The sequence below is a fragment of the Astatotilapia calliptera genome, chromosome 19 (assembly GCF_900246225.1).
Source record: "Astatotilapia calliptera chromosome 19, fAstCal1.2, whole genome shotgun sequence".
NCBI lineage: Eukaryota > Metazoa > Chordata > Actinopteri > Cichliformes > Cichlidae > Astatotilapia > Astatotilapia calliptera.
In genome coordinates this window covers 27,194,639-27,222,121 of record NC_039320.1, presented here as the reverse complement: position 1 = coordinate 27,222,121, position 27,483 = coordinate 27,194,639, and the positions used below count along the sequence as shown (strand labels likewise).

The window sequence follows — 27,483 nt, the reverse complement described above, 5'->3', positions numbered from 1 at the left end:
GTTCTGAGCTTTTTAACTGTCTTTGCCTGAAATCCCTTTCAAAATAAAAGTCCACAAAGCTATTGTTAAGACCTTTTATTTCATCAATTTGAAAGAGACAAGTAAAAACAGTGTACAAAGTTTATATTATTGTTTACTAAAGCTGGTGTCCTCAGTCTCAGGAATACAGGAGGGCAGGTACAAAAAAAGAAAAAGAAAAAAAAATTGAAATTAAAAACAAAAGTACAAAATGAATTTCCCTATTTTCAGAAGGTGACAGCAAAGGGCGCGTGCATAGGAAAAAGTAAGATTCAAAAACCGAACAAAAGGTCTGCAAACGATTGAAGAGAAAACATAAAAACCATTACATTCAATAATGTATTATGCACTTTGAAGGAAAAAAAAAAAAAGAAGATTATCTGTCATCTTAAATATACTGAGGTGCTTTCAGAAACTGAGCATGCTTTTAAAAGAAGCCTGAGCCTTCTTTAAAAAGGAAGAAAAACAAAAACCAGACAAGCAAATCTGGTTTTATTTGCATTCACAAACATCTGAATCCATATTATAAAAAGAAGCAAATTTATTCTTTTCCGACCTTAAAGTACAAGTAAGAGTCCAAACGTAATCATTTGGGGGCAGAAAAAGTGCATGTCATTGGCACAGTACAACTTATTATAATCAATGCTGGTCTCATAAATAACTCAGAAGCTTGTGAAGGGATATAAGACCCCGAAAGGGGCGAATCAAAGATGACGGATCCCCTGAAGCCCTGTTTGTTTGCAAAGTATTCCTAAAAGACGTGTATTATGTTAAAGTGACCTCACTGAGGCTGCAGCGAATGCACTGGGTGGGGAAAACACCCAGTAGTGTACTGTACATGAAGGAAAAACCCAGAGGAGAGGATCAGAGACTCTGAGGAGGGTCGAAGCCAAGCGACCCTCACCAGAGGGAAACCAGGTGATGTTTGTGGCACAGCGTGGAGATAAAAAGGCATCAGGAACTATAAGCACTTACTTCAGGAGGAGGCTGCAGAGGCTATTTATTACCCTGAACAGGTAACCGGGGGTCTCCTCAATGACTCTGGTGTGCAAACAGCTACCAAAATAAGAAGGAAAAAAAAGGATTCACTGCAGGCCAGTTTGTGCCTTAATGATTAATCGCGCTGCATTCTTTGCACATTTGCCTTTCCTCGCATCAGACTGCTTTTCACAATCCGTTCACCAGACTTACCATGATGTGGCGTGACAGTACAACACACTGACAAGAGTTGGTTTTTCAGCAGTAGGAAAGTGTTAAAGATCTTTTCCACATGATGGCATTTCAGTCTTAGGAGAATTAGCCATGTGTTACACACAAGTATGCAAGGATATTAACTTTATTTAATATGGTACATTCACTTATGAAGCAAAAAAAAGTCTGAATGGACTAAAACATGGATTGATCACCCACTCAAACAATACTCTCTTCCCACATGATGTATTTGGTCCACAGTATGCCCATTTTCTAACTGACATGGTTATGGTGACATCAAATTGTGTTTAAAAAAAAAAAAATCAGATTTACAGCAGTAGCGCAAGTTGTGCATAGCTACATCTCCCCATTCATTACGGTGTATGGTTTCCTGCTCAGTATAGTAATAAACAACCAGGAAATGAACAGTAGTGTTATCTCCGTGGTCAGTCTTCAAAGGCCACACAGGTATGTCGTCTCGGATTTCCTTCTTCCTGGAAAAAGTAATTTGGAGATGGCGACTGTTGCATCCAAAGACAGCTTCTGCAGACGATTGTTGGGAGGACGAGGGTTTGGGCCCCCAGTCTTCTGAGAGTGCAGTCAGGTGGGGAGAAGCGAGATGGTCGGACCGGAGGAATGGTTGAAAGTCGTTTAGGCCGTCCCACTGGCAGAGTAGGAGAATTGGGGAAAGTGGGGTCTCCGTTCACTGTCAAAGGACTCCATGCTGTCATCTGTCAATGAAGGGAGAAATAAATGGTCACTTTTTTTCAGGAGAAAATATATATATATATATATGAAAGCTTACCAACTAGTACTTTCAATATCTAACAGTACAATACATCCATTTTTTTAAAATAACTGCCTGTCCATGTCAGGGTAATGGAGGCGTGTAAATTATACCAGCTCTGAAAAACATTTTCTACAGATATTCAAACGTCATTTTTTAGTAAGGGCAGCAGAATGGACCAGTGGTTAGCTGTTGTCTCACAGCGAGAAGGTCCTGGGTTTAAATCCACCAACAGGCTGGGCCCTCTCTGTGTGGAGTTTGCATGGGCCCTCTCGTGCAAAAACACGCATGGGTTGAATAATTCTAGGGTCCATAGGTATGAATAAAACTGACAGCGAGTCAACCTATCCAGAGTATACCACACCTTTTGTCCTATGGCACTATATGGTATATGCACATTTCTCACCTTCATTTCTTGTTTATGTTTCAATAAATAAAATGTATGCATTTCATTTTTCCAGTATCATAGCTAGGAACCCATAATCACTCCATTGCCATCAATATACTAGCTGTCAGAAGTGCATCTGAGAATTTCATGAGGCACAACGCTGTGTTTTAATGGCCCCGACTCTCCAGGAGAGGGCAGGCTGCTCTCAAGGGAGCTAGTTATGCCTGCAGGAAGGTTTCTGCACTCACATTTATGAGCCCTCCTCCACTAAATGAAGCATTAGCACATGGATAGAGTACAAGACTCTAGGGAAAAACCTCTGTGGGTGAATGACTTCCAACTCTTCAAAAAAATACAAGTATAACCTTTTTAAACAGGTGAAGGAACCAGATATCTGCTTTCATCTTTATCAATTTAAAAGTCATAATTGGTACCAAAGTCAAACGAGGTGGTCAGGCTCAAATGCAAGGTCACACAATTGCACAGTAAATGAACAGATTTGATTTAATCATATTTCACAGTAGAAAACTCTGTATGGGTGCCCAGAGTGTGCGTGTTTAACGCTACCTTGTCCCGGTGGCGTAATCGTGATGGTTTGTGCTGTGAACTCCTCATCGAAATATCTCGTGTCCGTCTCCGATGTAACTTGGGGCTTAAATGGTGGGACCAGCTGTTGTGGAGGAGAAGACACACAAAAGAATCAGTACATTAGAGCCTTCAATCAGTTTGGTACCATTTGCCAGTCTGATGACAATCCATGTCATGCCTAAATGGGTGGCGTCACTTTATTGACTTTCGAGATAGCAATAGCTGACCAAGTTTGGTGTTCTTACAGAGACGACAGTCAGAGGAAGCTTTACAGAAACACACCTTCTTCTCATAAACATCTTGCCATTCAATGCTGGCAAAGAACTTGTGCTGCATGATTTCCTTGGCGTCATCAGGTCCTCCACCTAACCTGCAAACAAGTACAAACAGATCAAACCCAGACGCATGATGACAACATTAATTATGTAGATAATTCCAACCATTTTATATCATAGTAGGAACGCATATTTCCTTGCACAAACTCTAAATAGAAAGGTTGTCACCTTTGCTTTGGGTCTTTCTTCAGAAGACCAGAGAGCAGGGAGCGTGCTTCGAGGCCGAGGGTCCGGGGGAAGCGGATGTCTTCCATGAGGATTTGCTCAAATAGCTTCTCGTGGTCTTGGTTGTAGAAAGGCAGTCTGCCACACATCATCTCGTACATCACCACACCCAGACCCCACCAGTCCACAGCACGGCCATAGTCATTGTCTTCCAACACCTGTGTTGGGGAGAAAGGGGAGCAAGATTTTATTTCATTTTTCGGATGTTCGAGTCATTTTAACTTCCTGTCGCAGATTTATGATGTGCTATTATCTTAGAAGTAGTCCTTACACAACTAATCAACCATAACTGGGTTAGGCATCAAAGGCTGTGAGAACTGCAGCTTTGTAAACCAAATACAATTACTGTAAGTAACTGGGCTGCCCCCGTACACCAACTCACTCCCACCCAACAAAAATCACCTGCTTTTCCCCCTGGTCTGGGCTTCTGAGGCAGCCCCAGCCAACACTGACTCACATCTCACATTAGGAGCAAGGATAGAGTTTCCCCCAGAGCCCTGCATATTTAATCACCACAGGGCCTTCCACACATACAGATCAGCAAGCAGCAGAGGTGTGGGTCGCTTATGTGTGGCACCAAACAGACAAGGGTCTTACAAACAAACCACTTCAATGAACGCAGCCAGAGTCTCAGAAAGAGAAATATTTAGTATTAGTCTTTCCATAAAGTGACTTTCTTGACAGTTCTTAATGAGACAAACTCCTCCAGTGTTGTGCTTAGTGAACAGCAAAACCTGTTGCATGACTAATGTGCTGCTGAGCGGAGTTGTTCCAAGGTCTCCGGGGACATGTACTGGATTCTACCTCACCAGGCGGATGTTGAAGGTGAAATCGAGACAAGGAGAACAGTCTGTTCTCTTAAACCTTCAGCAGTGTGATGCTAGGTAATTCCCACCCAAGAATAGAATCTTAAGTAAAAAGATGAGTGGATTAATAGAATTGGATATGGACGCAACCGTGTTGGACACAGAGGGTCCTGGAAAACAGATGGACGCATGTGTCCGTAAAAGGAACAAAACTACTTTGTATGTGCACGCGCAAGCCGAGTGCACGTGTCTGTGGGCAAACAGCCGGGTGCTGCGGTGAGCGGCGATCATCGAAGAGGACGGCTATGAGGACAGGGGCAGTAACGTGAAGCCGGTGCGGGGCTAGGATTACTGGGCCGTCTCTATTTCCAGCGCTGCTGTCGTGTGATTCACACCGTGCGACAGCTGGGCCTGCAGCTGCCCCATATATGTAGAAGAGCACCACAGCTGTGAAGCTGCCAGGAGCGCAGGAGCCAAGCTCATCCCTCATATACGTAACCAGGACTGTTTGCCTGCCTGCACCCCAGCCCCAAACTAATACTGTTACACTTCCCCAAAGGAGCAGAGATAGTGAGGAGAGAGAGGATAAAAAGCGCACACACTGCTGCTGCTTTGGAGCTCTGCTCTGTATACTGCACTTTTTCTGCTCAAAGCCATTAATTTTTTAAAGTGGTGACTCCAGATCAGTGTCAGTGGCTAGATTAAATCTGTTTACATTTTTCTTTGTAGCAGTTCCCTAAAAGCCAAATCCCAATAATAGTTTTCTATTACTTAATAAAAAGTGACTGAATGAGACTTTCCTACTCCTCACTGAAGAGAGAAACCGATCAGGCTTTTGCAGATCGGGTCTGTCCTCCACCCCCACCCCCTGCTCTGGGTGGAATATTCCCAGACGTTACAGCATTCCTGTGCAGCACACACAACAAGGTCATTGTTTACTGCAGAACAACCTGTAACACTGCCTGGCCCGCACTCCGCAGAGACGCTTGCCAGCGACCCCGTCGCCATGGCAACGCCCCCTGATGTCTCTCTGCTCTTGGTTGCCGAGGTTGGAGCTGTCATGGGCTATGCAACTCGGTGGTGGAGCGAAGTGGGTTAGGTTGAGCTTGGAACGGGCAGAAGTAATGTATGGAAAACGCACTTAAAGCTCAGACTTTTACCTGGTGCTGATGATTAGATGGGAGTTCCATCTGATTCGACAAGCAGCACAGGTACACGTTCCCGAGAGGCGCCCTGAAGCACTCTGTAATAGTGTCCTCACACCAGCTCTGAGTCAGCCCAGGTCAGGTGAGGCACCCCAGGCAGCATCGGGGGCTGTGGCTCCCTTGGTGCCACACAACAGCTGTAGCCAATGTGGTCTGTCTGTCTGTCTTTCTTCTCTTTTCAGAGTGCGGAAGCTCACGTTTCCTGAAACGCTGCCAGCCACTTACCCTTCCTCCTCCCCCAACCAGAAAATTCCAAATGCAGACTAAAAACAACGATACAGCAACTGTGTCAACATGGACGCCTTCTCCTGGAAAACTTTTTTTCCCCTCTTCCCCTTAATGGCAGCAGGCAAGGGGCTCATGCAAACACACATGTACTTAGTGACACCAACCCACCCAACCACCACAAACATTCACAATGAATTCTCGTGTTACACAACCCACTCCAACACTTGTCATACCTGCACGCAACAAGGGTAGCCACACCCCTTGCCATATAACATGAGAGCAGGCTGCCCTACCCTGAGCACACGGCATACTCATTAACACAACCTTAACTGGAGATTAGAAAGGCATTTCAGGATAACAGCCCTTTTCTTCTGCTAATGTTCAACACCACACACCATTCCTTTCTCTACAAATGTCACATGCACCACGACTAGCATTCAATCCTGGGCTCCAGCTCAATCAAATACAATCATTTTGTTTTTATTTACTTTAAAGCAAGGTAGAGAGCTCTTGGCTCAGCACATCTGAAAAATATCACCAATATACACACATATTTAAAATTCAAACAGAAACTTGAATAAAAGACCAAAGAAAACCAAGAAATGCAGATTCCTTCCTGTTCTTTCAGTTAGTGAAAGAACAGCTGGACGAGTAAATTAGTCACCAAATGTCAACCCAAGTGAACACCATTAGACGATGTGTTCACCACCATCCAACACACACCAGATTTCAAAGCTGTTTGCAGCTCTAAAGTGGCCTGACACCAAATTATTGCTTCAGCTTCCTTTAATTTGTCACTGAACTATAGAGAACTACAGAAAGTGGGCTTTTCTGCACACACTAAGGTCACTTAAAGTCACCTGCAGGCTGAACCACTGTTGTGTTTTTACCTCAGGTGCAAGGTACTCTGGAGTCCCACAGAAGGTTTTCATAGTGGCGCCATCTTTGATCCCCTCCTTACACAGGCCGAAATCTGTGATCTTTATGTGTCCGTCTTTGTCCAGCATAAGATTTTCCAGCTGAGAAAAATTACTTCTTTGGTTAAACATCCCAAAAACGTGATGTTGATATAAATTATTAAATGATCAAACATATATTTATCTATCAGAAACAAGTCTTTTACAGGAATTTGTGGAAAAATAAAACATCAACTGGTGTCTGTAATTAATTAACTGAAAACTATTTAGTCATTAAACACCTTAGGCTGGAAGTAACTGCGTGTCATCCAAATAAGGCATCTCACGTGGAAGTAAATTACCAATTGCAACATTCACGGCCTTCTTCCTCCCCACTTCTTAGTCATTTGTGCTTTGTGGTGACATGTGATGGTAACTGATGGCTTACAAGAAAGTTTTTCCAGGTCAACCACGTGTGAGGGAAAGCAAAAAAAAAATTGATCTCTACACTTTAAATGTTCTTTTCTCAGTTCGATACATAAATATTGTGAAAATGCTCATAAAAAGCGTGAATATGGAAAGGTACCTGGTGATACACATACGCAGGTAAACCTGACTGAAAAACATGCACTATGCAGTGTCATGACTTGAGGTTACATGGCCTTTTAATATCAGCATGTCCTCACCCTCCCCTCGCTGTCTCTCTCCCTCAGTTAAAGTCACCTGGCAGCTGTAGCTCACACGTGGCCAGCAGCGCCCGGCCAGAGTCAGCACATCCTCCAATCCTGCTACCCTGGCATTTTCAGGAGAACCCTAGCAGGCTGGGAGCCTGGCTCATAAACCCAAGGGAGAGAGGGAGGAAAGGGAGGGGGGGAGGTAGGGAGTGCTATGCTGACCTGGCTGGTATAGTTTTATCAGCTGGAAGTATTAGGACTTCAGAAGCCCACTGCAACTGATAACCTCCCCAAAGCCTTCTTAAACTCAAACATGCCTTATCAATTTGCAGCATCCATCTCCGATGTCATCTTCCCTCACACACTTCTCTTTAGCTTTTAAACTCAAATGCAAAACAAGAAGCAGTTGGAAATCTCAAACTTCTTCATTCTGAGAAGATGTGTGGCTTTTTCCCCTCCATTAAAGAAAACAGCTAACACAAAGAATGACGTCAATCTCACACACAGAGCGGTGATATCACCCACTGAGAACTTTGTGTGTACTATAATGACTGGTTGGTGGTGATCTGTTCAAAGGGGCCGTGGTAGTTATTTCTGTCTGGCTGCAGCAATGTACAGGCCGGACTTCCATCCAGCTGCAGTGAGGTCTGGAGTTTGATCTGGGGGAGGCAGATCAATAAGGCCTGGCCACTGCTCTAGATGGAGACAGATCCTATTTATATCCTGCCACGGGGAGGGAGAAAGAAAGTGAAGGGGAGGAGGGTGGAGAAAGGGAGGCTGACTACTAGGATGATAGGAAGTGAGGACACATTTCCCCGCCTACCTTGAGATCCCGATAAACCACGTTTCTTTCAGCATGCAGGTAGTCCAAAGCAGACACTATCTCTGCGCCGTAGAACCGCGCACGCTCCTCTGAAAACACCCGGTCTCTTGAAAGATGGAAGAAAAGCTGAGGGGATGTGGGAGAGATTGACAGGGACGCAGAGGACAAATAAGAGTGTTTTTCAGTCAAGAAGGAAGTGAGAAATGAACACACTCAACATCCAAAGTATTTACAGATGCACATTTAGCGATGATTAAACTAGTTTACCTCACCACCGTTTGCATACTCCATGACAAAGCACAGGCGGTCATGTGTTTGGAAGGAGTATTTCAGTCCCTGCAGATCAAAAAACAAAAACCTCAAAGCAGAACTTCATGTTTCAAACCAAGTCAAGCGGAAGCTGGCATTTAAACAGCTAATGGTAACATGAAATATCACAATACATGTTGCGGCTTTAGCTACATTTTCGAACATTTCGAAAGAAGAGGAGGAAAACCACAGCACAGACGATGTGTTGCCTTCACCCACCACTTAGATCTAAAATTTGGTACGAGCTTATCATTACAACCCACCTCAAAGCAAGGGTTAACTGATTAAAAAAACAAACCCCACTCAACTCTAGCCTTTGTAAGCACAGCACTTCAAAACATTCCTGACAAAAACTGCCTCTTTTTTCTGAATGGATGCTTCTGGGTTAGACTGAAGAGGTCTGAGGATCTGTGCGAGTTAAAATAAGGTTTGGGTATATGGAGGAGCTCCTTACTGTCAAGAACGGATGCTTTGAATTCTGGAGGACTCTGTTCTCTGTGAGTGTGTGCGCCACTTCATCCTGGAGACAAGAAAGAAGAAAAAAAAAAGAAAAAAAGACAGCATTTGTGCAACTCTCTCAATCACTATTTAGGTATCAGGCATTGGTTTCCCCCAGACTCCCAGTGCATTTTCACCCCTTCACTTGCTCATTGGCAGCCACTCACTTTTGCTACGATCACCTCCTTCTTTAGGATCTTCATGGCATAGTAGCGTCCTGTGGCCTTCTCCTTTACCAGAATAACTTTGCCAAAAGTGCCTTTTCCCAGGAGTTTGAGGTATTCAAAGTCGTGCATAGTCTGCAAGGCAATGGGGGAGAATACAGCATCTGGTTACAAACAGGAGCATTAACGAACTCAGACTCTAAACAGGACACGCAATCCCACTGACAACAACGCTGAAGCATTTAAGCCACCATCTCACCCACAGAGCAATTTCCACTCCTCTAATGGTTTGACCTATATACGTGGTTGTGTCTCAGTTAACCTTTGACCCCCAGCTCTGGAGAGAATGTTGAAAATGGTTGTGCGGGGGACATCTAATCCAGTGACATTGGACCTTTAAGTCATGACACATGTGGGGGGAGGGGGGCATGTGTGAAACCTAGTGGGCATGCTATCTGGTGCCAAGCCACCCACAACTGATGTTGGGAAAGAAGCTGTGCAAGTACAAATAAGCTGGGGAGGGTGAAGGAGGAGTAACTGTCAAATGAGGAGGGGACAAAAAAAAAAAAAAAAAAGCTGTACTAACAGCGAGGAGCAATCTCACTAGTTAAGAACGAGTGAGAGACATTTGTGAGGACATAACCGAACAAAGATACATTGAGTGTAAATGAGCTAGTACCACTTTGAGTCTGGGTTTGGTCAGGTAGACCTCCATGTCCATGGGGTCTGGGGAGGAGTCCATCATCTCCTCCTCTTGTTTCTGTAGGCCTTCAGCCACTGCCTGGATGGCTTTGGTCCATTCTTCCCTGAGGTAGACACAAGCAGCAGAGATTACAGCAGTCCGTTTGCCACCAAGCAACCCCAGCAGCCCAATCATGTAATTGTCTTCTTATCAACAGGAAGGCAATTTCAAGTGTGACCTCTGCCAAGAGCCAGTGCACAGGGTGAAGGTGTATAATGATGATTAAATATGTATGTTGGTTTACGCTTCTGCATGTTAGAAAAACTAAGCTCTTAAACTACTTTGTAGCATTCTGGGCCAAATCTTAGCATGCGGATGATTCGAGCTCAAGTGCTCTGTGAGCAGCGAGGGGTCTGCGTCTCACTTGCCTCTCCTCGGGGGTCTCCACGTGGAAGGTACGCTCGATGACAGTGGTCCACTGCAGGCAGCGGATGATGAATGTGTTGGGCTTGGGCCGTTCCGTCTTCATCAGCTGGCACTCTGACCACAGCCGGGGAGATGGAGACGAAGAGAAGGGCCAGTGTGTAGGAGAGCAGAGGGGAGAGACAGACCCGCAGTTATAGCCATTTATCTTTATCGCCGTCCTAACAGACAATCTCGGCCAATTTGGAAAAGAACAGGTGCACTTTGGTGGGAGAAAACAACTGATGCTTAAATCGTCAGTCCCTTTAAAAATAAAAATGCTTTGTATTAGTAGTGCTTTAAATCCAGCACATATTCCAATTCATTCCCTAACAGTTGTTCTAAAAAGCAACTCTTTACTAGTCATTTTCAGACTGTGATGAATCTGACAAAACACATGTTAAATTATTGGTCTGAATCATCGAGAAATCCCAAAACCCAAGGTCACATTTTGTTTTCTCAGAGCAGAACCTGAGATGATATCACATTTCCACTAAAATGAATCAGCTAAAGGAAACAGAACTTCAAACCAGGAAATGTTTAACTTGCCACGCTGGCACACACCCGGCTTAATCAGTCTTGTTCTTTAAGAATTTCATATCATGCACATCTTCACACCCTTCTTTTATTGCTTCTGCTGAAATTTTCCCACTTTTGGAGCAAATAATTGTCTTGTAAGCAGTTTGCAAAAACAATTACTCACAACAGTCTAATAACTGAATTTACAAAGCAGAGATTTCCATCTGCAGCTCCTTCGCAGTAACATCTGTTCCCAAATGAAACATGTCAGCAAATATGTCAGAACGTGACACAAAATGGCCTGCGTCTGATGGATGGAGGACTCAGAGTGGACCACCACTGAGATCCAACATGGCTCCATCAGGGTGAATATGTAATCCAGCTGCAGCGGCCCCGTCAGCAACGGCACACCATGTGTCCTCTGCGGTGGGGTCACAGTGGTGACAAAAGCAAAGCCAGCGCTGATGGAGACAGAACCTCCGAGAGGAGCCCAGATAAATACTTGAAATCAGGCGGCTAATGGCCACGATAACTCAAGAGTGTCGGAGAGGAAACATTTTGTTAAACAAACAGTATGCCGTCTAATTGCTGTGTTCAGTCATCTGCACAGCTTATCGCAGCAACTTTCTCTGATGTGAAGATCGAGTGAGTCGAGCTGCTCTGGGCATTTTTTTGTTTTTGTTATTATCTGTCACAATGCAAACAAAGTTTTGGGGACTGCACAGAGAGAAGAGAGCTGCCATCTGATGCATTAATGTAAGGAGTCAAAACATCTTGCGTGCACGTTCAGTGGCGGAGCTCTCTTTGCTCGGAGCGGTCCTCCTACTGAAAACCGCGCCGCCGTTCTATTAAGATGACAACACAGCAATTTCTCTTTCTATTCAAAGTCATTTAGAAAGCTGCCAGATGAGTAAACGGAGGGGTTACTTGTTCAAAAAGGTCTTCCACATTTTTCCTTATACACTGTCAAACTGTTATTAACTTCTTTTCAGTGCGAAGAAGTATAAAAAACTTTTTTTTGTTTTTTTAAATCATGCATGCAAGTTAAGAAGAGCAGCAAACAAAATAGGGGTGAAAACAAGCTGCCAAGAAACAAGGGAAAAAATGTGGTGGTTTCTCTGAAGCAGATACTCACGTGCTACAGAGAAGTTATTTAAGGGGGTTTCCAGCTGGTCAACATCTTGCGGTCGCTCTTTGTAGCCAATGAATGTACCATCACTCTTCAGGAGAAAATACCTTGGCCTCCAGGTCTTGATGTATTCTCCTGATAAGAGAAAAAGATTGAAAAGGAGGTAAAATTAAACAGCATGTGACCAACTCCTTTTTCTTCCCCCCCTCCGGTGTTGTCTGTTCAAACCTTACTTGCTTTTACAGCCTCGAAAGCTGAGGAATAAACACTGACATTGTGAATGCAACATAACATTTTAGTGATTTCTTTTCATATTAGTTGTCAGCGGTATAACGCATTATTAAATTAGCACTGAAAGCACTAGGGCCTTCTTTTAGCGAGACTCAAAAGTGCTGTTTTTAAGGCAGGAGTCAGGACTCCTTCCCTCCACGTGGTACATCCTCTTTTTCAACAGTCATTTCCAATGTAGATAGTCACAGGATATTCAAACAAAACAAAAAACCTTGTCCCAACTTGTCCCGAGTTTGAGGATCTAAGTCGACTAATTTCACCAGGAAGGAGACTAGATTTCCCACCCACCCAAATTCCACTGTAGCCATTTTTACACAAGAAATCAAACGAATACGAGGAGAATGAGGAATGGGACATGGTTTCAAGTGGCCTTTTCTCACTTATAGCACACAATGGAGGAATGTAAGCTTCAAACACACTCTTCCCATTGGAAATATTCTTGTTTGAGAGCGTGCAGGATTCACTTGCCCTCTCTGAATTGTGACAGTTAGTTGATCGTGTCATTCTTCCAACAGCACAGCAGGAACGGTAAAAATCTAACGTACGGGTAAAGCACCAGTATCATTTTAATCATACAATTAAAATTCTGTAAATCACGTAAGCAAATATCCTCAGGCTTCTTACACTTTCAGCAAAAACTGCCTTTCATTTAAGCAACTTAAAACTGTATTTGCATACATCTTTAACAAGTAGAATTTTTAACTTCACTTTAAAACATTTTAATCTGCAGTCCAGCTTAACATTTCCTACAGTTCTTAACTCTGTAACGGTGGATGCCAACGCTTCAATTTGATTTTCATACAAAACTTTCCACACTCCTCGGTTTTCTAGACAACAGCCTTAAACTCAAGCCAAGCATGTCCATCCCATTCACTTAGACACACTGGCATCACACAAATGAATCTCTCTTAGGCAGACGAAACTCCATTTATTCCGGTGATGCTTCAGGAAATGTTGCGCCAGATGTTGTGCAGACGGTGAAGATGGGGGGGGGGGAATAAATAAAAAAAAAAATAGCTTACATACCATAACAAGGCAGTGGCACACAGCGGAGTGGAACTTGAATATTTATACAGGAAAACTGTAATTTATTTTTAATTACGGAGCCGCATATTAACCCCATGCAGTGCCATACCAAGCTGTCCTTAATTGCCCCATTTCCTCCAACACAGAAGCGCGGCGTGCGCACGTGTGTGTGTGTAAGAAGTAAAAGATCTGTCCTATGAGCTTCTGTTATTCACACATACACACTTCTGAGTAATGAAACTGATAGCAGATTAGACAGTGCAGAGCAAACATCAGCTTGTAATATCTACTCTATTTAGTGCACATTGTACTAAAATATTTAAAGAAATCACATGAATTATTAAAACTGGTTGAGTGTCATTTTTCAAGATTTGTCACTTGTAATCTGTCAAAATCATCAACTTGCCCTTCCTGCTTCTCGTCTACATTTTTTCCCCTCCCCACATAAAGCGACGACACGGGATGCCCTTCATAGCCTGCATACATAAAGCTGGACGGAGCCACTATGATAATAATATAATGCAGATTATAGAAGCCATGAGCTGGGAGTTCTGGCTGCTGAGGGACATTGTATGCTTTTTATTTAATGGGACTTTAGAGCAGCGATCGAGACATTAAAGTCATCAGGATGAGAGCGTGAGCTAACGGTAACTTTCTTTAGACTTCTATATAATCAGATTTGTTACTGCCACTGTGCAGGAATTGCAACCTGCCCATCAATAGAAAAGAAAAATGAAAATGTAGGTTTTAGCTAGAACTCAGTCGATACCAATATTCGGCATTTATGGAATTGGAATTTAAAAAGCTAATAGACTGGCTGATATTTTCCTCTTCTGCACACAACAAACATAAATGGATTTCCCTAACATAACATGTACTTAGCAGTTTGCACTAAGATAATCAGACAAAGCAGTTTAAAAATAATTTGTTTTCCTATCACAATAAGCTGTGGAACTCTTCACAGCTGAAGGGAGTTTCTCCCATTGCTTCTTTGCACGTTTCAAATCATTTTTATTCATTAAGCGCTATAAATGTTGATACCGACGGGATCTTAATGCATTCTGTATTTGCTTCGCTTTCAGATAACCGTCTAAGATTTTTTGGATCAGAAGAATGAAAAAGAGTGCTCGTTGGAAAGTTGGAAGTTATAGACTAGCATGTTTTATTAGCTCCATTTGGGATAGACTGTACAGGAAAATGAAATTGCAGTACGATGATGCAGATGTTTGTGTTACAGTTCTCGGTTTGTTAAACCTGAATCAAAACTTTTAAAAAAACAAAAACGAAACAAAAAACACCTGATTCACTGCTGGTGTGGTGGCACCAATCACCATACAAAAGGAAACAGCTGTCACTTGGCACAACAGAAGACATTAGTCTTCAATCCAGAGCAGATGTTTAATATGTTATTACATTTTTCTTTATTGTGCAAGGGGAGATTCTTCATCTCATTTGCTGCAGAGTAAGTGTTTTCACACCAAATAAAGCTCATTTAGAAATTAGCTCAACTTTGACAGGCGTCAGACTGCCGCCCTCACAGCTTTTCGACAAATCCGCTTATACTAGATGTGCTGCCCCAAGTGAAATAAGCAGAATACAGTTTGCTGCAGCTCCCTCGTGACCGCTTTACACACAACTGCAGTGATAAGATTTTTCCAAATACAAACCACACCAATCAACTTTAACAATCAATCATCCAAATACACGCCGATCTCCTGGGACTCCACGTCCGTAGGGTTATTTATCACAAGCCTTTAAGAGCACCAGACTTCCTTACTTCAGCACAATGGAGCTTAGAGACTTGTTTAGCATAAAATCTAAATAATAAAAGCACAAAAGACGTGGCATTTAAGAGTACACATAGTCATTAAGTGTCAGCTGCGAGTTCGCTGGAGAGCCTGTTCAATACATAATTTGGACAAATCTGCAGCCAGAAAGTCTCCTGAGCCCTTCATACCGGTCCTTGTTTTTATCTGCTGGGCCCCAGCTGGTGCTCCACTCTGTGGTCAGGTTTTGGCTGACCCATATCTCCCAACTATAAACCCATGCCAACCAACACTGAGGACAGTATGTGCACAATGCAGAGGCAGCATAATGAGTCCCCTACCTGACACCGCGACACGTGATGAAGGCTCAACGTATATACTTGTCTCGCCAGCAGGGCCTAAAGTTTCAGTTTAGAAGTTTTCGTTTGGCAGCGGGAACGCAGGCAAATCATTTCCAGACTGTGTAATGTTCTTACGTAGATTCAGATCCTGATGGGCAGAAACAGGTGTTTGTGTGTACACATGATTGTGCTTGTCTGTAAATACATTTGTGTATGCATGGCGCCTTGTAGGCACTGAAAGGTATTTGTGTGCAACAGATTACAACAAACAGTCAGTTTGAAAGGCTTTCTTGCCAGATCCACTGACGCATGGCACACACTAGTAGTTGCATGGGTGGTCATACGTGACGCAGCAGCACGGCGAGGCATGACATGGCATGTACTGGGGGAAAATCTGACACACTGGTGTGGAAGACACAGCCAGCTAAGCATCCTTAGTCACCATTATCCCCATTCTGACAATGGCAATTGTGATATTAAGAGGGACTTGTTCCACACAAAAAGGTAAATAAGGTCTAACCCACTGTAATAACGCAGTCTACTGTAACTGGAAAGTTAAAGTCTTTTCTGCAGGGGCACTCATCTTTGATGCCACCTCTGCAAAGGTTAAGCAACCCCACATCTGCATTGCACATCCCTCAACTAGTGCATGCTCCTTCTAGACAGGAGGACACTGCAACTTCCTCGTCTGTGACCACAAGCTCGATCACATGACAACTGTGGAAATGGCTATATCCGGTTGTCTGCGAGCGGGCGTCTCCGCCGCATTGAGAGCGGGCGGGGGGAGTGAAGGGGTTGCACTTGCAGTCTGCACTCTGAGCATAAACAACCAAGATGACCCTTGTCAGCTTCCTATTGACACACATTTCCCCTTCTGGTTTTATTCATTTGTACTTTCCACAGAGCGGCTTTTCTTAAGAACTGACAGAGTGAGAAAGTGAAAACTAATGCTGGGTTTTTTCCCCTTTTTTTAAATTGTATTGTCAAATATACAGTTACCGTTTAGAGTAAACATGGATACATTTATATGGTAATTATACACAGGGACTGTTATGCAGATGCAGAGAGGGAAAAAAAAATAAATTCTTCTGCACTACTTAAATCCAGTGCTTTGCATACTAGACCCCAAATACATCCTGTGTACACGGAGAAAAAGCGCAGACTGCTGACAAAGGACAATAGGCCTCAGAACAACACAGGAGAGCCTTCTGCTTTTAACTCACTTCATCATCACAGTGTTCCAGTAAACTAAAACCTTTTGATGTCAACATGTTCTCCAAAACAGGAAAGTGGCCAACAGACAGACTGACCACAACCTAGATAAGATAAAACCTGCTTCAAGTGTCTGGTTGACACACAGGCACACATGCATGCATGCACGCACAAACACACACTTTGCTCTGAGGAAATCCACTGCATTAACAGTCCCAGTAAGCTTTTCTAATAAAAGCATGACAGCCGACATGTGGCTCGTCTCAACCAAATTAGGGGAAGGACAGAAGAATGGGAAGACTGATTTGACAAAAGATGAGCGATGAGAGTACTGGAGGGGATGAGAAAGCAGTGTGTGAGGAGTTGTGCTGAACGGCGTGGTAGTGAGACAGATCACTACATATGTTCCCCACATATGTAGGAGTGTGAGTGGGGGGTGGGGGGTGTGAACGCAAGTGAAGTGTGCATGAGCCATGCGCACTGTGTGTGCAGGGGAGGAGCTGTCAGGGCCTGATAGAGTGTCTTTACATGACAAGCAGCTGCTGAGGGCTGGGATGCGCGCTGGGCAAAGTGGAAAATAATGAACGGAGAACCGCTGCCAAACAAAACAGAATTCATCTTTATTTGCCAACTGCTGCATGGCCCTGTGTGCGGACAGCTTCAGCATGCCACAGCCACGCCCCTCTACACCTCAAGCACGGTACAGGAGGAAAGAACGGGTTTGGCACAGCAGCTGGAGCATCTTTGCTTTTACCGAATTACAAGAAAAAAGGTACAACAACAACAACTCCTGAGGAGGGAATCACTTTAATCTAGATACTGAAATGATCAGGAAGTTTTAACATTATACATTTCAAATTTTCTCAACTTAATGACACTTCACGTCGACTTCCAAGAAATGACTCTTTATTTCACGTTAATCCTTTCTTTGGACAGTAAAGCCATGTGAAAGTCAACTTGGCTTAAGAGGCCCTAACACTAAGGGTTAGTCAGACAAGCTTATTGAAGATTCATTAAATAAAAGGAAGAGGGCGGGTGAATGAGGTTAGTGGCTGGTTCAGAGGAGCATCCTGCACTCTCCGTCTCTACGTGACAGCAACAGGAATGTTGAGAACCCAGCTGCTATAGTTTGTTGGCTAATAAGACACATCATGTAGTATTCATCAGTCTTTTTTTTTTAAATTACAAACGAAAGGAGAAGAAAAAGAAGCCACAATCTCCCAAACTAACAGCTGTATCCCAGCTCGTTCTATTTGTAAGGTTTTTAAATAACATTTCCAACACAGTAACTTTAAAAAGAAAAGAACACCTTTGTCACAAGCCACTAGATGACCCACACATGCACACTAATTAACAATGCAAGTGGGTAAATGATCTCACACAGAGTGAGAGGAACCAAAAGAGGGTCAGACAAAATGTGCCTCAGTGCTCACACCCAGTGGTTGGACTTCCTGAGAGGGCTGCTGTTGGGTTTTGTCCCCGTCTGGCCATTCATGGCTTGGGGATGAGAGGAAGGGAGCCAGTGTAACTGCATGAACTGTGCGTGTGTGTGAGTTTGAGTGGTGAGAATCGGATGAGGAGGAGGAGGTGGGGGTAGGCGGAGGTTGAGGATTAGGGAATTAGAACTCCAAAGCGTGGGAGGAGGGGGTAGGGGGGCTTCGCCTTTTGTTGGTTTTTCCTCAGCCGCCCCCGCCATCCCTTCGGCCCTTTTCTGCCGGGTTCTGCCTGTAGGCTGCAGCTGCGGCCTGCCGCCCTGTGCCCTGCATCTCAATGAGGCACAGACTGCCTGCTCTAAAAGAGTGGGGGCTCCCTGATGCAAGGGTCAACACTGAGCCCAGCAACCACAAACTCCACCCCCAAGACGCCCTGCTCTAAGCTGAGCTTCTCATGCTGACCGAACACCCATCTACATATTTGCCCGACTGCGACCGTATAAGGCAGCACCGGGTTCACATGGCATCTTAAACTATCCTGGAGTACGGACTCCTTTTCTTTCCTACTCTTTATGCCTTCTTGACCCCCCCAGCCCATACTCCCTTTTGTTGGCCTCATTCTCTCCATGCAGCTGGATTTGGGGGGGTTGCAGGAGGGGTGGGAGGTGCACCATTGCTGGGGCTTTGGCAGCAGCATCGACAGGTTCCGTTGAAGGGCCACCCCAACCCCAAATCTAGCCCTCCGTCTCTTCCCCTTCTCCCTCCCCCCCCGTCACTAGGGTTGCTACTGCTACCCTAAAAAGAAAAAAAAAAAAAAAAAAGCAAGGGGGTGCGATGGAGGCTGCCCCGCTTTCTCACGCTCGTAAGAAAGCCCTCACTTCTTCTCTGTGGTGAGTGACACCTGCTGATTACCATAGAGACACTGTGGGAAGTTCCCCCCTGCCACACTGGGCTGAGATTTGCACCCTCTCCCTGGGTAAACAAGCAGTCCATGGATTAGTTAACTGGGTTACTGCATGGCAAACAAATAAACACACATTATTTAGAACATATTAGTGCCAATGAACTCTCAATGACCAGTAAAATTTAGCACCCTTAAACAAGCAACGATTACGCTCTACATCCCCCCCGCTCCATTTAGACAGGTACACTCCAGCTGTTGACATTTTTCAGGGGCACTACTTGTTAAAATGTTCTGTAAATAAATATAAATATGAAATATGCTCAGTAAGAGAAAATGTCAATATCATGGACGCCACATATCTGAGTCCCCAGGCGGCCAAGCATCCCTTTCGTTTCACTGTCTCTCTAACCCACCCTAAACTGAAGAGAGGTGCCAGTGATTTGATTGATGTCAAAGACTTTGAGCTTTTCGCCGGTCCATAGCCGCTTCCGCCATGGGTCTGAGTTGTCAGCTGGGTCATTATCCTAGCGACAGAGTGAGAAACGTGCGCTGGAAGTGGGGGAGGACTAAAAAGGGGATGAGCTTGTGAGGGCAAGGGAGAAAGGGGGACCATAAAAGACAAGAAAAAGTGTGCGAGTAAGAATGAAGGAGAACAAGCAGAAAGAGAGATGAGGACTGAGGAAATGACAGACAGAAAGGGTACACAGCAACAGCAACAGAGGCTGAGATCACTGCTGAGTACCACAGTTGTGGCGAGCAGGCGGACTCTGCACAGCAAAGTAAGCACACAGCGGGCTTGCTGCGAGAGGGGGCGAATGGTGGAGGTGCCACCTCCCTCAGCCTCCTGGTCCCCCCCACCATTCTAGCCAGCCTGCCTGCCGACAGCTGCACCCCAGTAATTTACTTCTCTCCACCACATTTAGCAGGAAGACTGCTTCCCATTACCCAGAGCAGGGGGTCCACGCTGACGGCCAGACACCCGGCCAGAGCAATGGCTTCCTGGTGTGACACCCTCTGCTGCTGGACCCTGCCTACAGGGGATCCACTCAAATCTGTCTGCCACTTCAACTTTCACTACTGCTGTTCATTTGGGCGTTTCCCCTCACAAAGTTCAGGCTGACTATTGTAAACTTATTGGAAAATAGCAAGAAAGGGTATACACCATTAGTTTCAGTCAAACTACTGAATTACCCACAGAGAGGGTCAGCTGTGGCTCAGGAGGTAGAGCAGGTTGTCTGCTAATTGGAAGGTCAGCGGTTTGATCCCCAGCTCCTCCAGTCCACAATCTGAGGTGTCCTCAGGCAAAATACTGAGCTCCAAATTGCTCCGGATGCTTGCATTGGGGTGTGACTGCGCCTCATCGAAAGCGCTTAAAGGAAAAGAATAAAGTGCTGCAGGAATGTGTGAATAAGGCTCGTAGCAAAAAGTGTTAAGTGCTAAGTAGAGTTGCAAAGTGCTATATAAGTAGCGGTCCAGTTACGGACAGGCACCTTCCATATTTGATTATCTTCTCTCTGGAAAATCCCTTTATCCATCACTTAACGTCTGTGCTAGGTATTTAATGTTAAAAATGTGTATGTATGTACTTGTCAGCTGTTGACAGGTGAAGTCAATATCTCATTACAGAGTTATTCCCCAGTGAAACTTTAGATCCTAAAAAACTGTGTGTTCAACAAGCCTGAGCCACAGAACCCCCCGAGGCCATTACTTGGCATATAAGATTATGGCTGAACAGCGCACGATGTACTAATAATAACACCGTCAACAGAACCAAGCTGGTAAAACACAGCATATTTGTAAAGGAGTTATTAATGCAGCATCACAAGTTTTGGTTCTGTTTATCTTTTTTTTTTTTATATTTAATCTTCACAATATATCAGCAAATTTGCACAACTATTCCCCACACTGTTGCAGTATGTGCGTACGTTTATGTGATTGTGTATTTGTAGCAGTATGCAATCCTTGACACCCATAATGAAGGTAGACCAGGCAAGGCCAGCAGCAGATTTGGCCGTGACTCAAAGGCCTTAAATCCTGAGACAGTCAGCAATGCAGTATCATGAGACATTCTTAATCAGGTGGGTTTGCAGGAAACACTGCATTCCCTTACTTAGATCTTACAGAACAAACTAATAGAAATGTGGGAAATGCTAGCTGAATTGTTGCAGGCCTGTTCACCAGATGCAGAAGGTACAAACATTCAAAAGAATGGAGGGGAAAAAAAAGTTAAAAAAAAATAAAAATCTACAGTTACTGTGTCTAGTGTTTTGTAACACCCCACCCCCAGACCACCAACAAGGTCTTGCATGGACGAGCAGCTCATGGGTGTCCTTCAGCCACATGACCAGCAAAAGGGCCAATCAGCTGACGAGGTCCAAACCAAACCACGAGAGTCTCTGTGGCACGTCGCACACAACATCAACCAGCTCTCCTCGGGCCGACTGGGTCACTGAGCAATGTTCTGGGAACATCACAAAGACGCTGCTCAACTTCTGTCCCCCCCCCTTCCTCACCATCTCTACTGCTGTGCTCTCTGCTTTCCCCTCCTTCCCCCACTCCACCCCTCCTCTCACAGGTTGGAGCCAGCTGAGCGTGCTACCCAAATCCAACAGTTGTTGTGGCCTTCGTTAGCCTAACGAGGGGGCCGGCTCTTTATACTTGTCAGGGAGCAAATGAGTCAAACAAACAAGAGCCAGGGAAGAAGGGAGGACAAGCAAGCGCTGTTCTGTTGAGCTTGACTGGGTTTTTGGCCACAGCGCTTCCCTGGAAACTAGGGAACCCACAATCTGCCTCTTTGATGTCAGATGATGCTCTGGCTTTGATGGAAACTTTGGAAAAACACTTGCAAAGAGAAATAACATGCTGTTTGGCCTCTGTGGCCACTAGAGGCCGTAGGCACATTCAAAGTGTGTGGGTGCACTCCATGAAGGATCTAAAAAGGAAGTACCATTTGGGGACACATAACAACTGGTTATGATAGTAACGACAAAGTTACAGTGTTTGTGCAGGCCTGTACTTGCTATGTGGTCTGTGCATAAGGGCAAAGGGTAATGTCCTGCTGGTAGTGTCAAAATAAATATGCTTCACTCTGTATATTAAACCACTCGCATTTGCATATCTAAACACACACACTCCATCCCACTCTTTGTCTCACATTCAAAAACAGATAACAAGCCCATCAACATCTCTCAATGGTGTCCACAATCCAGACGCATTACTGCAGCACAAGGCTTAAGAAGAAACTATGAAGGTGTGTCCTTCAGATTTAGATCATTTCACAGAGTGCAGCCTGTCTGGAACAACTGTACAGATCAATCCAAGGCTAAGAATCTGGAGCTTTAATGACAGATTAGCTCTACTGAGGGTGGGGGGGTTACAAGGTGCAGAGGCACAATCGCTTGCTTTACTTTCTCTCAGGCGTCTTGACTCAGTCTGCACGTGCATGCTGAAGATGACTAATCAGAAAGGAATCAAAGAGCTGCTTTGCGCCTGCAACTGGCCCACCGTGAAATTCAATCATCATGTGGAGCCAATAAATGGGCACTGCTAGAAGAGGAGGCTACTCAAACTGTACCTGCTTTTGTAAGAGAGTACTGCAGTGCAAGACCAGGTCCATGAAACAGACACAAACACGAAAGAAAAACAAGTGTTGATGGAAATATGAAGGTCAATCTGTTGTAAAACATCAAATTGGTGTTTTGAAAGCACACATGGGAGTAATGAGCATGGTGAACACACTCAGAGGTGGTACAAGCCATTTATTATAACGCCCACACGGAGATTTGAGTCACTTGGGTGGCGCCACCACACAAGCTGCACTCAAGGTGCGGGAAGATGGGAAGAGGTTTGTCGAGCACAGACTGCCTGGCTGACCGAGGTGATCGACAGAAAGACAGGGCTACTTGCAGGTTCACCTTCTGTGCACTGGCTCTGGGGCAAAGATTGCATGACAGTGATGCGACACTAAAAGCCTTCCTGTCAAGGAGGCAGGCGGATGCCCTCCAATCAAAACAGAGGCTCGGTGACATTTCACAGGGCACAGCTGCTGGGCTACGACAGCATGCCAACTCACTATTTCTGAAGGGTTGTTTGTTTAGTGTTCATGTCACAAATGGGGGGAGTATAGATGGAAGCTCAGCGCCACAACAGTGCACATGTGTGCGTACACACACACACACACACACACACACACACACACACACACACACACACACACACACACACACACACACACACACACACACACACACACACACACACACACACACACACACACACACACACACACACACACACACACACACACACACACACACACACACACACACACACACACACTTCTTTCCGGTCACTATTTTACTATTCTTATACTTCACACAGGCCGCCTGTTATGTTTCACTCTTATCTGTACTTGTGAAGGTGTGGAAAGATGGATGTGTGCCAGATTTTAATGGGCAAACAAACGTATTTCAGAGCGTGTACAAATTTACACACAGTCTCAACAGGGCAAACATATTATTCCCTTATACCAGGGAAGAGGTTCTCTCTAAAGAAAGCAGGTTCTGTTTTTTTCCCTAAACAGACCAAGACAAAAAAGCAGCACAATTTACTTCTGCAGACTTTATTTTACAACCAGCTAATCCTAAACTTTCAAGACCTGAACTTTATTACTTTCCGCAAATGAAATCCTAATGTAACTAACACGCTGCCCTTACATTAAACAGAAGACCAGAGGGGCATGATTGCATCATATGGGGTATGTTGAGCTGCCCATCAAACTAAACCGGAAACCTGCATTGTGTTAGCCCACAGTCCCCATTTTCAAGACTTGTGCTAACACAATGCAGGAACTCTTATAGTGACATACTCCCATCACCTTAGCCAATAATTGCAAGTCTTGGCGCTCTCTCTTCCAGAAAAAGGCCAGTTCCTTTTATTTCTGGGCCCAGGAGATTTCAGTGGTTTCTTATCCTATTTTGCCCCTGGTGGTGCAGGCAGTGGTGAAGTGGGCTCTGTGAGGCAGCCACAGCAGAAGGCAGAGTTAGTATGCGCACATAAAGCTGCTCAAAGCCAGCAGGTATGTGAGGAATGCCTTTTCGTCCAAACAACAGGACTCACGCCCGACAGTGAGCCATGCCACGCCACACAGCACTGTCAGAGCAGCTCCATGGGGCCCGTTGGGGATTCTGCAACTGGATGCCTCCTTATATTACATCTGGCATACTACTTCATTTTAAATGCCTTTACAAATTAATCAACCACTTGGCAAATAGTCTATATTGTTGTTGTTCATCATTTCTGCAACATTTAGAGGGTAGAAAAAAATAAAATGAAAAAATAAAGATTTGCTGCATCCACCAAGAAGTTGAGGCAATTTGTATAACGAATCCGTTTTTTTATGTCAAGTACAGTCCTAGTGTTACATAAACTGTACGCATGAACCAATTTGTTTTCTGACATGTATCAACAAGAGCGTTTGAAATCTTTGACATATTCTAGGGTCTTTACATAATGTGTGTTGCACAGTTAGGTTTGTTACAAGGTCATGACAACCAGACACCTCGCGGACAAAAACCTCAGCACACATCAAATGTTAGTTGTTTAAATGTTAATCCAGTTATCAAAAAATAAACAAAAGAAAAATAATATCGCACTTAATGGCACAAATTTACCTCTTTTGTGCAGCCATCCCTCCTTGACGATCACCACATTGGTCATGTTGGTGGCCAGGATGGAGGATCCAGGTTTCTCTCAGGGAGAGACGACTCTCAGTCCAAAGTTTCCTTCACTCAACCCTGCGCAGGAGCCTGGAGACGGGGTCCTGGAGTTTATAGCCGTCTTCTCGATGGTGGTTACCTATTAGTTAAAGAAAAGTAAAAATTAGCCCATTGTTAAGGTGAACAATTTTTTCCACTTGTCTGATTATTAACCGTCAGGTCAACGGGGCCGAGGGGAGGCAAGAGAACCGAGAAGAGCCTCGTGTTTTACGGCCCAGTTGGTGAGGGAAGGGTACAAGTACAGTGCAAGTGGAACCTGCAATATTTCAAGGTTCAAATATCTGTAAAGCTGTGGGTTTTGGCAATCAAAATGAAGTCTCCCGTATTGGAAAATTCCATGCTGTTCACTATTGAGGCAGCCGTTCTTGATAGACCAGGAGGTTCCCCCCACTCACGAACAGAGCTGCAGTGAGAAAATAATTATATCAAATAATTCTCAAACAGGATATCCATATAGATTTTCAAACTTTGTGCACAGCTGTTTAATGATTTTTCTAAATCTCAGTTTCACCAAGAAGAACAGATTACTAGGTTTCTACTCCGTGCACGGATGGCATCAAAGTTTAAATCTTGAAAAGGTCTAGTCAAGTTTTATGTTTTTGTGTGCCACATACTAGCCCAGAGGCCCTGTGCTGCAAAGCAGGATTACGGGCATAATGTAGTCACTTCAGGTTTAACCCAGGGTTTTTACTGTTACTAAGGTGGCTCACTTCCCCATGGTAACACATGGTGCAGACCTAACCTGCTCCACAGCAGGTTATGTTTGACTGTTTGACATTACATGTAGAAAATCACCAGCTACGGAACAATCAAATTCTCTGGAAAAATAAGAGTCACCTTTCCTGGAAGATCCCTTGAGCCTCTGTGAGCAGGGTCTAAATTTGATAAAGACCGACTAAAGTGTTTGCGTTTCCCTTACGAGCGTCAATAAGAAATATAAATTCTGGGAAGCAGCTTTATTTCTTGTTTTTTTCCCCAGTTCACTGAAAGTAATTTAAAATAATTTTATTGTTCTCTGAGCCTTAATATAGTCATATGATCTCAAGAAAGGGCACCCAAGCCTTACACTGACAAGGTCAAACTGTTAAACACAGCAGGGCTGCAGCTGAAAGAACATGAGGTTAAATGAGACTACCTTACTCACCTCTGAGTAACAATTGTAATTATGTGCCAGATCCTTCTGTGACTTAATGATAGAGCTGTAATACTGATGAGTCTACTAACTTACACAGTTGGCATTTTTGACAGCCAGGTGTATTGGATTCAAAGGCAAAATAAGGACAACAGCAGATGTGGCAGATCTAAAACATCTATACAGCACATGGACAGTATCTGAAAGTCATGTTCTTAAGAAATATGGAACATATTAATTTTAATTATTTATTTTTTGCAGGACCAAGAGCTCCAAAACAAAAATGACTCTACAGAAGTAGAGGCGCACCAACGTAATGGCTCCATAGTGTAGATGTTTATACGCCCGCTTCACAAGCTAAAGGTCGCTGGTTTGATGCCAACGGGATACACAAATCCCTTTTGAAGTTGTGTCAAGAAAGACATCTGGTGTAACTGTACCAAACCAAACATTCAGGGATGCCCACTGTGGTGATCCCTGTGGCAAGGGCCAATCATTGACAGTCACCTCACTGATTGCTGTGAGTCAATCAGCAAATAGGACGATACTCAATAAAGGCAGTGACTGATGTTTACCTGTTCTACTCCATCCCAGTCCTTATATCTGGGATCCATTTTCAGAAAATGGTTTGTGAATTTATACTCTTTAAAAAGATATAAATATATTCCAAGTACATAGTGTGACAAGGAACTGAAACACACTTAATCCCTCCTCACAGTATGCATTTATAGTGACAACTTCTGTGTTTGCAACTAAGACATCAAACTGGACTGACCTACCAACACACATATGCAATCTGCCAGTTGTTAGTTTCAATGTTGGCCCAGCATTTCAAAATTATTGCTTCCCTTATGCTTCCACCTATTTTTTCGCCCTACTGATCCAATTCATGGTTGTGGGGGTGCTGGAGCCCATCACTGCTGTCAAAGGGTGAAAAACAGGGTACAACCTGCACAGGTTCCCAATCGGGTTGAATCCAGGCTGGGGCTTTTTTGTGCAGATTTTGCATGCACTCCAGCTTCCTCCCACAGTCTGAAGACATGCGTGTTAGGTTAACTGGATTTTAAATTAACATCAATGTAATTTCCTTGTGAGTAAGAATGACTTTACACTGACAGTTGTTTTTAAAAAAAAAAAAAAAAAAAAAAAAAAAAAGACCCCGCTGCCGTGCTCTAGCAAGAGATTTGCGCTAAAGCACACTTCTATGTGGTTGGATGGTATTAACCAACACGGAACTGTTTTGCTTAAAAACAAACAAACAAACAAACAAACAAGTGCTATATAACAGCTCAGATTCAAATATATTACAAGATTTTAAAAAAATAAAATAAAATAAAAAATTCCTAGTAAAAAGCTTCCTTGTAAATCCTAGGTAACTAGATTTGCTAAACGATAATATAACATTGATTATGTGATTTTTTTCTTTTTATACAAGAGTACCGTTGCAAGGTGGCAGATGATGGCGGTCATGTGATGTTGTCAAAACCCTTCAACAGTTACAGTGCTGCTCCTAAACAGACCTCCAGGTGAGACTGTTTTGACAACAGAACAAAGTGAATAAACTATGAGGTCAAGGTGTGCTTCTTATACAGGGAGTGCAGAATTATTAGGCAAATGAGTATTTTGTCCACATCATCCTCTTCATGCATGTTGTCTTACTCCAAGCTGTATAGG

The 27,483-nt window shown here is 44.0% G+C and overlaps 1 protein-coding gene across 3 annotated transcripts in view; it reads right to left on the bottom strand.

Annotated features, from left to right (window-relative positions):
- Positions 1-1,336: 1,336 nt before the first annotated feature.
- akt1 (v-akt murine thymoma viral oncogene homolog 1) overlaps positions 1,337-27,483 on the bottom strand; it is a 31,459-nt gene continuing 5,312 nt past the window's right edge. For all 3 annotated transcript variants that reach the window (XM_026151779.1, XM_026151780.1, XM_026151782.1), the window contains exons 2-14: positions 24,573-24,756; positions 11,934-12,062; positions 10,246-10,357; positions 9,815-9,941; positions 9,139-9,270; positions 8,928-8,993; positions 8,432-8,500; positions 8,165-8,290; positions 6,662-6,790; positions 3,476-3,690; positions 3,255-3,342; positions 2,952-3,054; positions 1,337-1,940 (exon numbers count right to left, since the gene is read on the bottom strand). In XM_026151779.1, coding sequence (XP_026007564.1) covers positions 1,861-1,940; positions 2,952-3,054; positions 3,255-3,342; positions 3,476-3,690; positions 6,662-6,790; positions 8,165-8,290; positions 8,432-8,500; positions 8,928-8,993; positions 9,139-9,270; positions 9,815-9,941; positions 10,246-10,357; positions 11,934-12,062; positions 24,573-24,618 — 1,422 coding nt within the window. In that variant the 5' untranslated portion in view covers positions 24,619-24,756 and the 3' untranslated portion in view covers positions 1,337-1,860. The remainder of the gene's footprint in view (positions 1,941-2,951; positions 3,055-3,254; positions 3,343-3,475; positions 3,691-6,661; positions 6,791-8,164; positions 8,291-8,431; positions 8,501-8,927; positions 8,994-9,138; positions 9,271-9,814; positions 9,942-10,245; positions 10,358-11,933; positions 12,063-24,572; positions 24,757-27,483) is intronic.